The sequence below is a fragment of the Naegleria lovaniensis genome (assembly GCF_003324165.1).
Source record: "Naegleria lovaniensis strain ATCC 30569 chromosome Unknown tig012, whole genome shotgun sequence".
NCBI classification, from domain to species: domain Eukaryota; phylum Heterolobosea; class Eutetramitea; order Acrasida; family Naegleriidae; genus Naegleria; species Naegleria lovaniensis.
Window position 1 is genome coordinate 365,065 of NW_025407834.1, and position 16,565 is coordinate 381,629.

General features: G+C 34.5%; 6 protein-coding genes across 6 annotated transcripts in view; 3 read left to right on the plus strand and 3 right to left on the minus strand.

The window, feature by feature from the left end:
* Positions 1-2: 2 nt before the first annotated feature.
* On the minus strand, positions 3-2,543 carry C9374_001281 (uncharacterized protein; the record flags this gene model as incomplete). The annotated part of the gene is made up of 1 exon (XM_044688615.1): positions 3-2,543. One exon carries the CDS (start codon positions 2,541-2,543, stop codon positions 3-5), a length of 2,541 nt encoding a protein of 846 aa, XP_044551679.1.
* An 878-nt stretch (positions 2,544-3,421) lies between these two features.
* Positions 3,422-4,510, plus strand: C9374_001282 (uncharacterized protein; the record flags this gene model as incomplete). Its single annotated transcript, XM_044688626.1, has 1 exon — positions 3,422-4,510. One exon carries the CDS (start codon positions 3,422-3,424, stop codon positions 4,508-4,510), a length of 1,089 nt encoding a protein of 362 aa, XP_044551680.1.
* Positions 4,511-4,655: 145 nt separating this feature from the next.
* On the minus strand, positions 4,656-6,265 carry C9374_001283 (uncharacterized protein; the record flags this gene model as incomplete). The annotated part of the gene is made up of 2 exons (XM_044688637.1): positions 4,656-5,980; positions 6,067-6,265. The coding sequence occupies 2 exons, from the start codon at positions 6,263-6,265 to the stop codon at positions 4,656-4,658; spliced, it is 1,524 nt and encodes a 507-aa protein (XP_044551681.1).
* Positions 6,266-6,828: 563 nt separating this feature from the next.
* C9374_001284 (uncharacterized protein) lies at positions 6,829-8,756 on the plus strand (the record flags this gene model as incomplete). Its single annotated transcript, XM_044688648.1, has 2 exons — positions 6,829-7,585; positions 7,720-8,756. The coding sequence occupies 2 exons, from the start codon at positions 6,829-6,831 to the stop codon at positions 8,754-8,756; spliced, it is 1,794 nt and encodes a 597-aa protein (XP_044551682.1).
* Positions 8,757-9,369: 613 nt separating this feature from the next.
* Positions 9,370-14,868, plus strand: C9374_001285 (uncharacterized protein; the record flags this gene model as incomplete). The annotated part of the gene is made up of 6 exons (XM_044688659.1): positions 9,370-9,823; positions 9,865-9,995; positions 10,303-11,245; positions 11,556-13,283; positions 13,358-14,211; positions 14,368-14,868. The coding sequence occupies 6 exons, from the start codon at positions 9,370-9,372 to the stop codon at positions 14,866-14,868; spliced, it is 4,611 nt and encodes a 1,536-aa protein (XP_044551683.1).
* Positions 14,869-16,244: 1,376 nt separating this feature from the next.
* C9374_001286 (uncharacterized protein) overlaps positions 16,245-16,565 on the minus strand; it is a gene marked incomplete at both ends in the record, with an annotated part of 1,125 nt that continues 804 nt past the window's right edge. The window contains one exon of the mRNA XM_044688670.1: positions 16,245-16,325. Coding sequence (XP_044551684.1) covers positions 16,245-16,325 — 81 coding nt within the window. The remainder of the gene's footprint in view (positions 16,326-16,565) is intronic.

Consider the following 16,565-nt stretch of genomic DNA (forward strand, 5'->3'; position numbering starts at 1 on the left):
CATTACTTCTTTTTTTTCTTTTCAGGTGGAGAAAAGTAGTTGAAAAGTGTCAATGATTCACGTGGTCGTTGTTGTTTCTTTTCAAAATGAGAATTCACATGAACATCAATGAGCGATGGAAAACATTCCTTTCCACAAATGATACACTTGACCTTACCATTAAAATGGTCAATGGACAATGAATCTGTTGAGGAGTGTGAATGACTCGTTATAGAGCTAGAACTGGTAAGACTCTTATTGACATCACTCTCTTGTTTCGTTGTTGTGGTCTTGAAAGAATATTCATCATAATTCTTACATGTGTTCGACTCATGATGATTCCATAAGGACGATCTTGATGATTTCTTAGGAGTGGTTGTCATTTGTTTTGGATATTCAAATGATCCATAACAGAGTTGAATCCATCTCAATTGTAATTTTGCATCTTGTAATTTTCGTTCATCTTCATCCTTATGAAACACATCATGTAAAGATTTGGCATGAAGAAATGTTGAGAGTTTCTTACTGAGTCTTAACATTCGAATGGCAACATCAGTTAATTGATCTGATGAGAGAATGGGTGATGCATTCGAATTGGTGGTAGAAAATAAACAAAATCGATCATTCTTAATCCTGTATACAGTACTATGATTGCCACTATTATGACAACTAGTACTACTATTACTATCAGCACTAGTACTACTATTACTACTACTATCAGCACCCGTACTACTATTACTACTAGTATTTTGAAAAAGTGATGGAATGGATATTGTCATGGATTCTTCTTTTTCATTTTCAAATCGATATTTGAAGGTGAGTGATGTTGGATATCTTGAATTTGTACTCTGATCATCACTACTACTCTTACTACTACTGCTAGTAGCATTGTTATTATTATTATTATTATCAATATCACTAATTCTACTCTTATTACTGTTATTACTAGCACGAACACTACCACTAACACTACCACCACTAACACTCACAGGACATTGATACATTAAAGAATCTTCATGAATTCTTTCACATAATTCCATTGCAATATATCCAATGACTTTTCGAATGGAGGTATGTACATGTGAGATGTGAATGGGTGTGAGAGACATGGATGCTGAAATTGTTTTTGGAGGATTTTGAAAGGAATCTTTGACCATTTGATCTTTCATAGTAGTTTGAGTAGTTTGAGTATTGATACCAAGTAATTGCATGAGAGTATGAGTGATATTAGTAGTAGTAGTAGTAGTAGTAGTATTCTTATTATTACTACTCTTTCTACTACTATTGCTATTACTATTATTACTATTGCTACCATTACTTGTAAGACTACTATTATTATTACTATTACTATTACTATTGCTACCATTACTTGTAGGTACACCATTCAATACATGGTATAAACATGTTCCATGATGATGATTGGTCTCGAGTTGTTGTTTCAAATCCAAGATGGTATGAATGGGTGGAAAATGAATCATCATGGATGAGTTCATTGTTGTTGATCCACTCTTCAATTGTTCAATCACATTCTTTCCTAATAATTTGGATAATTTTTCAATGGGTGTTTGTTTGAATAATTCATTCATGAATGAATTGGTTGTGTTGTTGTGATCATGATTGTATACGATCATGGTTTGGTCTCGATAATTCTGATCTAATGGTACACATTGTGCAAATGGTTTATATTTGGAACATAATAACTTGGATATAAATTTAGAATTCAAGGATATTCCACATGATAATTCATAATTTAAATCATTCTTAATTCTATTTCTAATAAAGAGAGCACATTGACTTGCAATAAATAATTTCCAATGATTCAAAGTAGAGTCTTGTGATTGATGGTTCAGAATAAAATTCCAATCCATACATGTTCCATGAATATCCAATACAGTATGTGTGTTTTGTTTTAATTCTTCTATTTGATTCATATTTTGTAAAATAGAGTCTTGTACAAGTGTGATGGAAGATTCTAAATTTGGAAATGAATTCATCTTGGAATTACTATTCTTCTCAAGTAGATGATTAATAGAACTTGAAGTCTTTTTATCTAGGGGTATATTGTTATTATTATTGTTATTGTTGTTATTGGTATTAGTATTGTTATTGTTGGTATTATTATTATTGGTATTGTTGTTGGACACACTACTCGTATCTAATAGATCCTTCTTATCATTATTATTAGAATCATTTGAAATCTTTTTCATTAATAATTGATGAATCAATTGTTCAAAACATGGTGTTAAATCAATATATACTTCATCCATACTTGATTTTTCCATATTAAATTTCCAATCATGCCATGATGATGGTTGTTGTTGATGTGATTCTCCTTGTTGTTGAAGTGTGTTTAAATCACTCCTTTCATTCCTCATGACATATTCATTGGAATTTCTCAATCTTTCAAAAAATTCTGGAATTAATTGATCCTTGACATGCAATTTAAATATTTCATGAAATGCTTCTCTATAATATTTATAAGTCACTTTAGTAGTATTAGGAAACATGGGAACATGAATGAGTTTTAAATTAGGACATATCACAAGTGCTTGTTGTGGTTTCATGTGTTTTTGAATTTGATGTTTGAAATCTAAACGAATGGAATGTGAAATGGCAATCAGATCATCATGTTGTTGAATGGCAATATATTCACGTGTGTGAGTTGTTGTTGTTGTTGTTGTTGTAATTGTTGTAGTTGTTGTTGTTGTTGTTGTTGTAATTGTTGTGGTGGAGGAATGAGAGGAATGAGAATTGAGTTGAGAGGAAGTATCTTGTGTTGTTTCATGGTTGGTTTGTTGATGGGTTGGATGGATGGAATTCAATGTTTTTTCGTTGGTGTTGAATTTGATGGTGGTACTCTTGACACCATGTTCGCCATGGATGCATCACGAAAGAGATGAGGATTTCGATGTTTTTCAACTTGAATGAAAAATTCATCGGCATCAAGAAGGAGAATCATGATGAGTATCAACATGGAATGAGAGATTCACCAATGAATTTTTTTCTTTGCCAATAAGGTGTAAACGCCCGCTCCTGGCAAAAAGTCGATTCCGATCTTGGATGGAACTTGTAAAATCTTGTTGAAGGCATTTCTAAATGAAAAAAATGAGAACGTTGCGAAATTTCTCACAGTGTTCATGGCCCATTCCAACAAAAATATGCGTTCTTCTTCTCGAATTTATCTTGTCATCCGAGGAGTGTAACAACCTCAAAAACAACAACAACACATACACTCACTCATCATTCCAATCCTTACATTTTAACCTGTGTATCCAATCATCATTTTCTTCTTCAACATTATTCCATTCTATCCAAAATTAAAAAAACAAAAGAGAAAATTAATACCATTAAAAATCAACATCATGTGAATCCGACAAGCCTTGTAACACCCGAACGTGTAGATTCATTCATTTCCAAACAATTTCCTGAAAAATATAATGAAATGAAAAAAGCAGAAGGCTTGTATGATCTTGTAGAAGAATCTTCTACACCTGCTATTCCTAACAATAATGATACTCGCTCAAGAAATGCAACTAGAGAATCATTGAGCAACATGTCCACTACTTTTAGAGAAATGCTCACCAAAGAAGAACGTACAGAATTAAATTTAGAGAATTTACAAAAAATATTCAAACAAACAGCAAAACATTCTCCAAATAATTCCAAAACGTGCAAAGTAACAATTATTGGAGCTCCAAATGCTGGAAAATCAACAATTCTCAACAATCTAGTCAGAAGAAAAGTATCAGCTGTATCTCCCAAGACACAAACGACTCGGAATCGTTCCCTAGCTGTACTCAATGAATCATCTCATCAAATTGTGTTTTTTGATACACCAGGTATACTAAATATGGAAAATTCTAAATTGAAAGTTGATAAAACTGCAAAAGAAACAATAGAAGGATTACAAGATGAATCATGTTTGACTATGGAATTAGCTGATGTTGTTTTATTAATGATTGATGTTACAAAACCATTGCATCATATCGATCATATATTAGATTTACTTTCGAAATATGCCAAAAAAGAAAAACAATTTCATTTATGTGCATTAATTAACAAGAGTGATATGGTAGAGATGGATCGATGTGAAGAATATAGATTTGAATTGATTCGTTCCGATGTCTTTGATCAAGCCTTTATTGTGAGTGCTAAAACAGGTTATGGATTAGAAAGTTTGAAAAAATATTTATTTGAAAAATCAAAAAGCAGAAAATGGTATTTTGATGAAACAGCTGGAGTAACACCTGCAATGACTACTCGTGATGTTGTGAAAGAGGTTATTAGAGAGAAACTCTATCGAAGATGTAACAAGGAGGTCCCTTATCAAACTCAAATTCAAATTACAAAATTAGAATTGTCTCCATCAGGTGAACATTTAATCATTGACGCAGATTTGATTGTGAGAAATGTTGGACAGCAACGAATTGTTCAAAACGCTCTCAAATATGTCAATACTTACGCTACTGCAGATCTGCAGAGAATGTATAAGGCAAATGTGGTATTACAATTTAAAGTTAAAATTAAATAATAATATTTTTAACAAGAAATTAAATAATAATTGAAGAAGTATCGATCTCACAATATCGACTCAAACATGAGTGATTATGGATGCCCTATTCAAAATAGAATATCGCTCAATATGAGGACGCAATGTATGTCCATTCACGACGTTTTTATTTTTCCATAATCACTGTAGCTCCATTCAACATGAAAGGATGTAAACACTCTGGTATTCTTACACCCAATTTACCAGTCTTTTCATCGTAGAATTGATTCTTTTCCAAAATTGCAATCATGGCACGTGGCACAGCCATTGCAGTTCCATTCAAGGTGTGAGGATAGAATGATTTAAATCTCACAAAATCAACCTTGTATCGTATATTCAATTTTCTAGATTGATAATCTGTACAATTACTGGCACTTGACACTTCTCCAAATCCTCCTCTACTTGGAATGTATGCCTCCATATCAATCTTTCTATGAGCTGGATTACCCAAATCATTACATGGCATGTCCAATATTTGGAAAGAAAGACCCAATTCAGAAAATATTTCTTCTTGAATTTGAATAATTTCTTCCAATAGCTCTTCACTCTTTTCAGGTGTACAATAAATAAACATTTCAACTTTGGTGAATTGGTGAACACGATAGAGACCTCGATCTTTAGCACCAGCAGCACCAGCTTCCGTTCTAAAACAATGACTCAATCCAGCATATTTAATGTATGGTGTAGAGTTGATATGATTCGTAGTAGTAGTAGTAGTTGCACTATTCGTTGTAGTAGTAGTAGTCATATTACTCGTAGTAGTAGTAGTAGTCATATTACTCGTAGTAGTAGTAATAGTGCCAGTTGCACTACTAGTCGTTTCATCAAAGAACAGAATGACCTTATTGGCATGTAGTGCAGCTAACCCAATTTCACTCGTTCCAATGAGACATAATTGATCACTTGAATTCGTTTCATTATTGCTGCTACTGCTGCTACTGCTATTGCTACCATTATTGCTGCTACTGCTATTGCTACCATTATTGCTGCTGCTACTACCACTACTGCTACTACTATTATTACTATTTTCAATTCTATATATTTGAGAATGTTCTCCACGTGGTTGAAATCCACATCCCTCTACAATGTGTTGTTTCATCAATTCTGGTGGCATGATCATTTTAAATCCCTTCTTCATTAATTTCGAAATTGCAAAGTTTTGAAGTGCAATTTCTAAGAGAACTCCTTCATTCTTTAAAAAGAAGAATTTTGGTCCTGAACATTCATTGGCTGATTCAAATAGATTCAATCTCTCACAAATTTCAAAATGAGAAAGTTTGGGTGATGTGGTGGTTGGCAAAGTGTTCAAATTTTCATTCAAATTTTCATTCACATATTTAATCACTCTGGGCTGATTAGAATTCTCTTTACAATAGTTCATTACTTGTGGATGTGTAAAATTTGGTAATTTGACTGCCTTCTCTTGTAAAGAATTGAATAAATTGGTTTTTCCTTTTCCATAGATTGAGTGAGTGTTTTGTATTGTTTTCCAATTTGTTTCCAAAAATCAGACTTCTTGTTTGTTAAATCTGATTGACTTTGAGATTGTTCAGTAATTTGAGATGGTAATTGATCCAATGTTCTTTTACCTGCCAAATACTCTGCAATTTCTCTTCTTAAAAATTGAACATGTTCACATTCAGATTCTAATTTGGTATATTCTTGATATAATTGAATAATTTCATCAACATTAATTGAATCTAATGGTAGTTCTCTTAATTTAATATTTTCAATCATTTCATCTCTTCTTTGAACGAGTTGTTCAAAATTGAAAATGAATGAATAGGAGATGGAGGAGTGAAGGAAGAGAGAGAGTTTGAAGAGTCATTGATCTTTGAAGCCTTGTTGTTGTTGGAGAATAGACTTGAATGATAGTAGTAGAAGTGGTGCTGCTGCTGCTGACTATCAACGACCATGGATGATATTCCGAAAGGATTCAATAGGAAAGTAGTACCTCTACCACCCCCACCAACACGTAAATTCATACCCGTTGCACAGAAGAAGAAGGGCTTGAGAGAGTGGCCACTGGTCGGATAGCCTCTCCATCGAGTCAAGTGGGTTGATGAAACAAAGCGGTTCATATGTTGGAGTGAGATGAATATTTTTTGTGGTGTGTGTTTGCTTTCACAAAAAATGTCCAATTGGCATGTCCTCATTTTGGAACAACAACTCTCTCCGAAAAGAATACTAGTTGCAAATCATCTTCAGAAAATCGAATAAGCCATCATCATCCAACAAGGCCTCTTTTTAAACATTTAAAATGTTCATCACTTCTACCACTCATCTCCCATTTAGCAGCCATGTTCCTTGTATTACTTACTGCTGTTCATTATTTATTTATTGTTACAACAAACAATTTATATTTTCCGAGAATGATGAATGAAATTTCAAGAAGAATTGTTGTAGAGAATGAATCATGGTACGATCATCATTCTCAACCATTATCATTTATACATGTTCATGGAATGACCATTCAAGAACAATCTCAAATAGCCTCTCAAATCAAAGAAGTATTTAAATTTTCATTCAATTCCTATATGAAACATGCATTTCCCTATGATGAATTAAAACCAATATCTTGTAGTGGTATTAGCACATGGGGTAATTATTCATTGACTCTCATTGACTCTCTTGATACTCTCTATATTATGAATTTACATGACGAATTTAAAATGGGAGTTGAATACGTATTAGATCATTTCAAAGATTTTCATTTTGATTCCCATGTGTCTGTGTTTGAAACGAATATTCGAATATTAGGAGGATTATTGAGTGCACATTTGTTGGCCTTAAAACATGATTGGTATCGAGAGAGAATTCGGAACCATGGAAGTATGACCACAACGGTAGAACCTGTATCATTGAGCGAGGCTTCTAGATCCTCTTCTACCACTCCAATAATCACCAAACATCATTCCCTTCTCACTTTGAGTATTGATTTATGTGAGAGGCTGATCAAAGCCTTTGATACACCCACTCATATACCGTATGGTATGGTACACTTTACACAAGGTGTTCTCAAAAATGAAAGTCAAGTCACAGCAGCAGCAGGTGGAGGTACGTTGAAAATAATTTCTTGTCTCGTGAATGCCATTCATTGGTACTAACAAATATATTCAATAATGGAAACTTGAATGGTTGCATAATTCTCTATTGCGATTCACAATATACTACTACATCAATACATACAGGTACCTTTCTCATGGAATTTGGATTATTGTCCTATCTCACTGGTAACATGAAATATTATGATTATGCGAAGAGAGCATCACTTGCATTGTATTTATTAAGAGATCCAAATACTAATCTCATTGGTAATCATGTTAATATTATCAATGGACACTGGACACATCGTGAGAGTGGTATTGGTGCTAGTTGTGATAGTTTCTTTGAATATCTATTGAAAGGTTTCATGTTATTTAGAGATGAAGATTTAATTCAAATGTTTAAAACATGCTATGATGGTATTATGAAACATGTCTATAGAGAACCATGGTATAGTGATGTAGATATGAAGACATCCAAGTTGACATTTGGGTTATACAATTCTTTGGCATCATTTTGGCCAGGACTACAAACACTCTATGGTCATGATTTTGAAAAGGCAAAAAAGACCTTAAATGCCATATTTGGTATATGGCGGTTGCATGGAGTAATTCCAGAAGGATTTAATTTATATGTATCAAAAGCACAGAAAGGTCAAATGCCATATCCATTGAGACCTGAATTGATTGAAAGTGTGTATCATTTGTACAAATTTGATGGATCTAGAGACTCTTCTTATTTGTATATGGCAAGAGATTTCTTGACAGGGTTACAAGTTGTATGCAAAACAAAATGTGGTTATGCTGTGGTGAAAGATAGTGAATCTAAATTACTGGAAGATCGAATGGAGTCATTCTTTCTAAGCGAAACATTGAAATATTTATATTTAATTTTTGATCCTTATAATTTTGTTCATTGGAATGAAGAAAGTGGACAAGAAGAATTACTCTACACATTCAATACTGAGGCTCATATCATTCCTTTGAATTTACATGAATATTTGAAAAAGTATAATACCAAAATGGAAGATGGAGGTGATATTGAACATAGTTCGACGAGTAGTAGTGTCACCACCACTGGTAATTCTCAATTCCAACAATTGTTACATTTATTCAACAAGAGAGTTCATATGAGCAACAACCAAATGTTTGCTCAAAAAGGTTCTTCACACATTCCAAAATGAACCTTATGTATACAAATTGGCATGATCGATAGGGATACATGCAACACGTAAGACACAATCATCATATAGACTCCATTCATCGACCACACACACACTCTTGATAAATCAGGAGTACTCACTCGAGTCATTGTCAACTTTTGTCCAACACATTTTGAAAGTGATACATACCATTGCACACACCTGTCCTGGCGCACCAAACACAGGCTGTTGCGAACGAATTTGGAAAGACCCTTTCTACTTGGTTGCATCGACCATCAGAGAAGAGCCAAGTACAAAAAAACTGTTTCAAAAATCTTTCTCAGCAGAGTTTGGCACCAATTTTGCACGTCTCGACTCTCTCTCTCGTTACTTTTCGTCGAGTTGGCTTCATCATCACGTGCTCAACGAATATTATCATTCTTTATTATAAAACATTATCGGATTCGTGTTCTTCAACGAGTAGTAAAAGTAGATAGATCGTAGTCGTGTACATTTTCTCAACAACAACAACAACAATTATAAAAGAACCCTAATATTTCCATCATTGAGAGTAATAACAACACTTCTCTCTCTACTAACCCCATCAAGCACTTTTAAATTCATCGACAAGCCTTGGCGTTGAGAGTGCGAAATAATGTACAATCCAACAACAACGACGAATACAAATACGAACACTACATCATCTTCTAACAACAATATGGACAATCTAATTCATAATTTCAATTATCTCCAAATTGGGACCAATTCCAATACTTCTACCACCACCACCACCGACAAGCAAACACAACAACGATATAACCCTTCTTCATCGTCTATCACCAATAATAATAACAACACCAACACCAACAACCATCATCAATCATACAACAATACTTCTTTTCAAAAGTCTTCCTATCAACCTTCTACGACTGCGCTTGGCGATGTCGAATCCTCCTCTTCACCAACAAGTGCACTTAAAAACAAAACAAATACCATCAAAAAACAACCCTCGAATCATGTGATTCAACCTTCAGTGGCAACTTCATCTCCAACCATGACTCAACAACGAAAAACAATCAGCTACAGTGCTATCAAAGTCATTGGCAATGGTAGTTTTGGAGTTGTGTTTTTAGCAAAAGTACAAGAACAGGAGAAATTGTTGCTATTAAGAAAGTATTACAAGACAAGAGATTTAAAAACAGAGAATTACAAGTCATGAAAACACTCTCTCATCCGAACATTGTTGAATTGAAACATTACTTTTATTCACGAGGGGATCGAGTAAGTAGTAGTCTTTCAAGTGTTGTTCATGATTGTGACCATTTATATTTCATGCACACACAAATACGCACGCACGCACCTTTTCGATATACACACACGTCTATTTTCATCATTTGACTTGCACTTCTGAACATGCTCATACTTGCATGTCCTTTTCTATTCACAATACAAACACTCGTGCATTTGACTCACTTCATTCACTGATTGGACTCACTTCATTTGAATCACTTCATTTGACTTACTTCATTCTACTCCTTCTACTTATTCTACTCCTTCTACTCATTTAACTCATTCCACTACATCATAGGATCCAGATGAAGTCTATCTCAATCTAGTACTTGAATATGTTCCTGATACAGTCTATCGATTTACAATGAATTATACCAAACACAATTCCTATGTTCCAATGATCTATGTGAAATTATTTGTCTTTCAATTATTGAGATCGATCATTTATATTCATTCACTTGGAATTTGTCATCGAGATATTAAACCTCAGAATTTATTGATTGATCCAGTCACAGGAATATTAAAATTATGTGATTTTGGAAATGCAAAACAATTGAAAGAAGGTGAACCCAATGTCGCATACATTTGTTCAAGATATTACAGAGCACCAGAATTAATATTTCAAAGTACAAAATATAATTGTGCTGTAGATGTGTGGTCATGTGGATGTGTCATGGGAGAATTAATGTTAGGATCTCCACTCTTTCAAGGTGAGAGTAGTGTGGACCAATTGGTTGAAATTATCAAAGTATTAGGAACACCTTCCAAAAATGATATATTGGCCATGAATAAGAATTATACAGAATTTAAATTCCCTCAAGTGAAACCAAATCCATGGGATCAAGTATTTGCAGATCGATTTCAATACATGCAACGTACGTTTCAGGCTAATAATGGACAATCGATGAGTGGTGCGAGTGCGAGTGCGAGTGCGAGTATGAGTAGTAGCAGTAGTGGTATCAGCAGTAGTAGCATTTGTGGAGGAAATGTTTCAAGTATGCTTGATCCAGCCACTGAAATGAATCATGCCGTTGATCTCATTACCAAATTATTACAATATGATCCAAAGAAGAGAATTGCACCCATGGATGCATTGGCTCATCCTTTCTTTGATGAATTGAGAATACCTAATGTAAAATTACCAAATGGAAAACCATTACCACCTTCTCTATTTGTTTTCTCTGAACAGGAATTTAACATGTTACAGAATCCAGAATTGAAAGATTTGATTTTACCAAGAGGTTTGTGATTCACAATTGAAATCATGTTACTACACTACCACTAGTAAAGCTGCTCTTCATGACACCACCACCACCACAGTGTGTAAGCAAAAAGGCTGTACAACCAATCAAGAGCCTCTGGAGTTTTTCTCAAAGGATCCCAAGAAGGACCATAAAAAGACCCAACAAAAAAAAATCCAAAGTGTATTCTTCAGTCACTTACTTTCTCTCGCATTGATCGGAAATTCAATCTTTGAATTCAACCCATTGGTGTGTGTGCTTGCAATAATCAACATGACCAATGTACTTGCTCGTTTTCTTTGGTTCTCAGTAGCCTTGATGGTATTGGGAATATCCCTCGTATTGACTTTTATCAAAACTCGAGAGGAAGTTTCAAGAAGAACAACCACCACTCAAGAGTACACTGTACCTACTACCATCAAATCCATCAACATTCCTTCAACCTCCATCATCGCTCACACGAATATCACTCTGTACTATGTGGAAACAGGTGATTTGAGTGAAAATGCGTATCCTGTCCTTCAATTTCATCCAACACCTGGTTCTCTCTTATTTCGACATGATCACGAAGATTCATTATTGAAACAATATGGTATTCGATTGATTAAAATAGATCGATCCAATCTATACAAGACACAATTTTGTTGTGCAACTAAAAGTGAACAATTCATTCAATACGAATGTATTTACAAACATTTAATTCAAAATGAATTGAAATTGAAATCATATAGTGTATTGGGTTATCAAATGGGAGGATTTATGGCATTGAATCATTATCATGTCTTGTCATCCATCATGAATACAAGTAGTAGTAGTAATAAGGATAGTAGTAGTAGTAGTAGTGAATTGATCAGTAATGGTCTTGGTGGTGTTGGTTTGGATAGTATTGCTGTCATTGCACCCTTCTTACCACCCATTCCTAAGACCTCCAAGGATTCAAATTATACATCATGGGAACAATTATTATACACTTATTCATGTCCATATACTTTATTGTATAGAATGTATCAATTATTAGGTGACAAGCTCGCTTACAAAATTTTAAACCCTTTATGGAAAGTGACATCTACTGTTTTGAATCTTGTCATTCCACCTCAATATTTGACTCGTTTACTCAATCAATTCACCTTCCATTCATTCAATGATCAATTATCACAGAATATTCTTGATGAATCAACACGACGTGTATTAATGGAACTCCATTCTCTCTCTACTCTCTTTGAAGAATATAATATTGTGTTTAGTCATGGATTGAAGAGTGAATTGAAGAGAACAAGTACCACTCGTAGTAGTAGTGATAGTAGTAGTAATAAGGATAGCAGTGGTAATAAGGATAGTAGTAGTAATAAGGGTAGAGGAAAAGCTCTTCCTCATACATTGATACTAGTCACTTCAGAACGTCAAGAAGAGATGGCTCGTTCTTTCTTGCTGAATGACCATCGAGATAGTTCCATCATGATTCAGAGAGTACAGCAGCAAGATTCCACCATCAGTGCTGGCGATGCATCTAGAACCTCACATTCTTCTCTCAATGCCTTTGTTTCAGAATATGAGAGAGCCTTGTCCTTTATTGCCCGAAATAAGCCTTCCATTATAGAGAGCTCTGGCACTACCAAAAAAGAAACGAGCACAACCACGACAATAATGGAGAATAGTCACAGCAGGGTAGTACCCTTGCAGCAGCAGCAGCAGTCGGATGAGCCATCATCATCAACATTGGCCAAAACAACAACAACACCCTCTTCCGAAGGTACCACCACCACCAGTAGTAGTAGTAGTAGTAGTAGTAGCAGTACGACAACTCCCACAACCTCTCAACAACCAGCAACAAGTACCTCTTCATCCACTACTACTACGACTCCAACAACTACGACTACTGCTCCAAGTAGTACTACTACTACTACAAGTACAACAACAAGTACTCCAAATCAAAAGACCATTGCAGTGATTGGTGGTGGATTGGCAGGTCTAAGTGCAGCGATTGAGGCAGCAGAATTGGGTGCCAAAGTATACTTGTTAGAAAAAGAGGATCGAACAGGTAAGTATTTCAATATATGATACAACTTTCATGATGCAACTATCAAACAACTCAAACACTCCATGTATATACAGGAGGTAATAGTGCCAAAGCAACATCAGGTATCAATGGTATTCATACTCATGCTCAGAAATCTCTCTCGATTGATGACTCGTTTGATTTATTCTATAGTGATACTACCAAATCTGGTAAAAATCAAGGTAATCCTAAATTAGTGAGTACATTGGTCTCAGAATCTACAAGTGCTATTGAATTCTTAGAAAAACATGGTATTGGTATGGAATTGATTACACAATGTGGTGGACATTCACGTCCAAGAACTCATCGATCTGCACCTCCCAAAGTAGGTCGAGCCATGAATGTTGGATCTGAAATGACTACAAAATTATTAGATTATATTCAAAAGAATTTATCAGATCGTGTGAAAGTATTGACCAAATGTCAAATGATTGGATTTATTTGTAATGAAGAAGAAGAAACCATGAAGGATGAAAAGACAATTCATGAAAGTACAAACAAAAAGATACCCATTGGAATTCGATATACCTGTCATTCAAACGACAATAACACTACCAACACTACTAACACTACCAACACTACTAACACTACCAACAATAACACTACCAACACCACACAATCACTCTTCACTTCTTCAATCATCATGACCACAGGTGGTTATGCAGCAGATCGAAATGGATATCTCAAACAATATGCTCCACAATTATCACATCTTCCTACAACGAATGGAGCATTTGCTAATGGAGATGGTATTCGAATGTGTGTGAATGAATTGAATGCATCATTAATTCATATGGAATCCATTCAAGTACATCCTACTGGTTTTATAGATCCACAAAATCCTAAAAGTATGAGTGTATTTTTAGCAGCAGAAGCATTGAGAGCGTATGGAGGTATTATTGTGAATCAGGTGAGTAGTAGTAGTAGGTGTGTATATATATATTTATGGGTGTATGCATATATGTTTATGGGTATGCATATATTTATGGGTATGAATATATTTATGGGTATGCATGTTTTGACCATTGTGTATTGGTGTTCATAATCATGTTCCATGAAATTATAGAATGGAGAACGTTTTTGTGATGAATTAGGTCGAAGAGATTATGTCTCTGAAATGATATTTAAACATTGTCAACGTGAAATTGAAGGTGGACATGTTACTGCATATCTTTTAATGAATGATTATGTTGCCAAATCATTTAGTGAATCTCTATTAGGATTTTATCTTTCTAAAGGATTTATTCGAAAGTATAATCATTTAGAACATGCATTTAATGAAACATTGAAAATGGCAGCACCAAACATGAATTATGAAACTCTTGTTCGTACCATGATCCAATATAATTCATTTTATGAGGCTAGTCGTAGTGGTAGTAGTGGTGATGGTGGTGATGGTAGTAGTGGTAGTGGTGATGGCAGTAGTGGTGGTAATGATAATACTACTGGTAGTGATGGTGGTGGTAGTAGTAGTAGTAATGATAATAATACCATGAATTCACCAAATACTGCAAGTGCCTTTGCAGATCCCTTTGGAAAAACTCTCTTCCTACCAAATTTTCATTGAATGATACCATTTATATTTCAAGAATTACTCCAAGTATTCACTATACTCATGGTGGACTTGTATTTGATGAGAAGGGAAGAGTTTTGAGAAAACATGGCGATTCTTTTGAAGTGATTCCAAATTTATATACAGCAGGTGAAGCAAGTGGAGGTTTACATGGCTTGAATCGATTGGCAGGAAATAGTTTACTTGAATGTGTGGTATTTGGAAGAATTGCTGCACATGACATTATGAAGAAATAAATACATGGTTCAAAACCTTTTTGCAAATCGCAACTCGACACAAAGTATTCCTAATGCATGTCCTTTTCAAAATTGGGCATTGGTCTATGTTCAAGAAGAGACTGTTAAAGTTGTTGGAGTTAGCTCAAATATTGACCTTGAATCAATCCACAAGGAAAGTGATTGAATGTTCTGAAAAGTGTGGTAAAAAATTTCAAAGATGCTAAAAATGTCAACAGCTCTCTAAAGAGTAAACTAGTACCACTACTGCAGCATTATAAGCAGAGAGAAACAAAGTTATTTTCTGTCCATTCAGTTAAGTGCCATCTTGATACCTCTCGTAATTTTACATATTAATTTGGAATTGTTGTAGTACTACTTACAATGATGCTGATAAAACGCGCATAGTGATATAATTCGGAATATTGTAATTACGATGCACAGATAACACACAAAGACAACATGTTGTTGCAATCATCAAGGTGTATAATTGAGTAAATATAACTACGGGCTTGTGAAGTAATACATCTATGTAATCCGATAATGCGAAACAACAATCCTAAGTTGAGATATATTTGAATGTTACTGGGACGTTACTATTATGAACACCGTTATTTACTAATGTAGGTAGTTATCGTAATGTTTATTGAAGATAGATAGGTGCTGAATGATACCGAGAGAACATATTAAAACTAACGAGTTGTAATTTAGTTTCTTACTTTGGCCATTTTACCCATATATTCGAGTCAATAACATTGTCGACGCATTACTGCCAAGTTACTGAAACTTTGTTTCTACCTGGTTTAAAAGAGTTTTGAAGTTTCAAAACATTGTATAACAAAAAAGACACTCCATCTCCATAGAAGTCCTCTTCAGAGGAGACTCCGTTGGTAAAAACTGTTATTGTTTGAAGTTACGTAACATACACAAAACCTTAAGAACGTTGAAGTTCTCCTCTGTAGTTTAAAGAGTGTTCATTATTTATATGTTAATAAAAATTAATGCGACGAAAACATCGTTGAGCGAATCAGCGACGGATAAAATTTTTAAGGCCAAAGCCAATCGCAGACACAAAAGTGTCAAAGGAAATCACTGAGCAAATCAATGATACATAAGGCAAAAGCCAGTTAATACAACACAAAGTGTTGTTGAATTCTAAATATTATGGGAGGGAAGGGAGGGTGTTGTTGTGGTGCCAGACTGTTGGGAAGCTGCAGTAGTTTGCTCTTTAGAGAGCTGTTTTGGTTGTGGATTTGTTGACATTTATTAGCCATACTTTCAGTCAACCTTACTGTTTTCGTTACAAAACACTTCCGTTCTTTTCAAAACTTGCAATTTGAAGCGTCATGAAGGAACTAACTTGCGAAATTAATGCAACACAACGTGTTGATGAATTCTTCTCATAATTTACTAATAATTTGACATTGATTTTCTTTTATTAAATGATCTACTTTCGTCACATATCCAAATCCATCC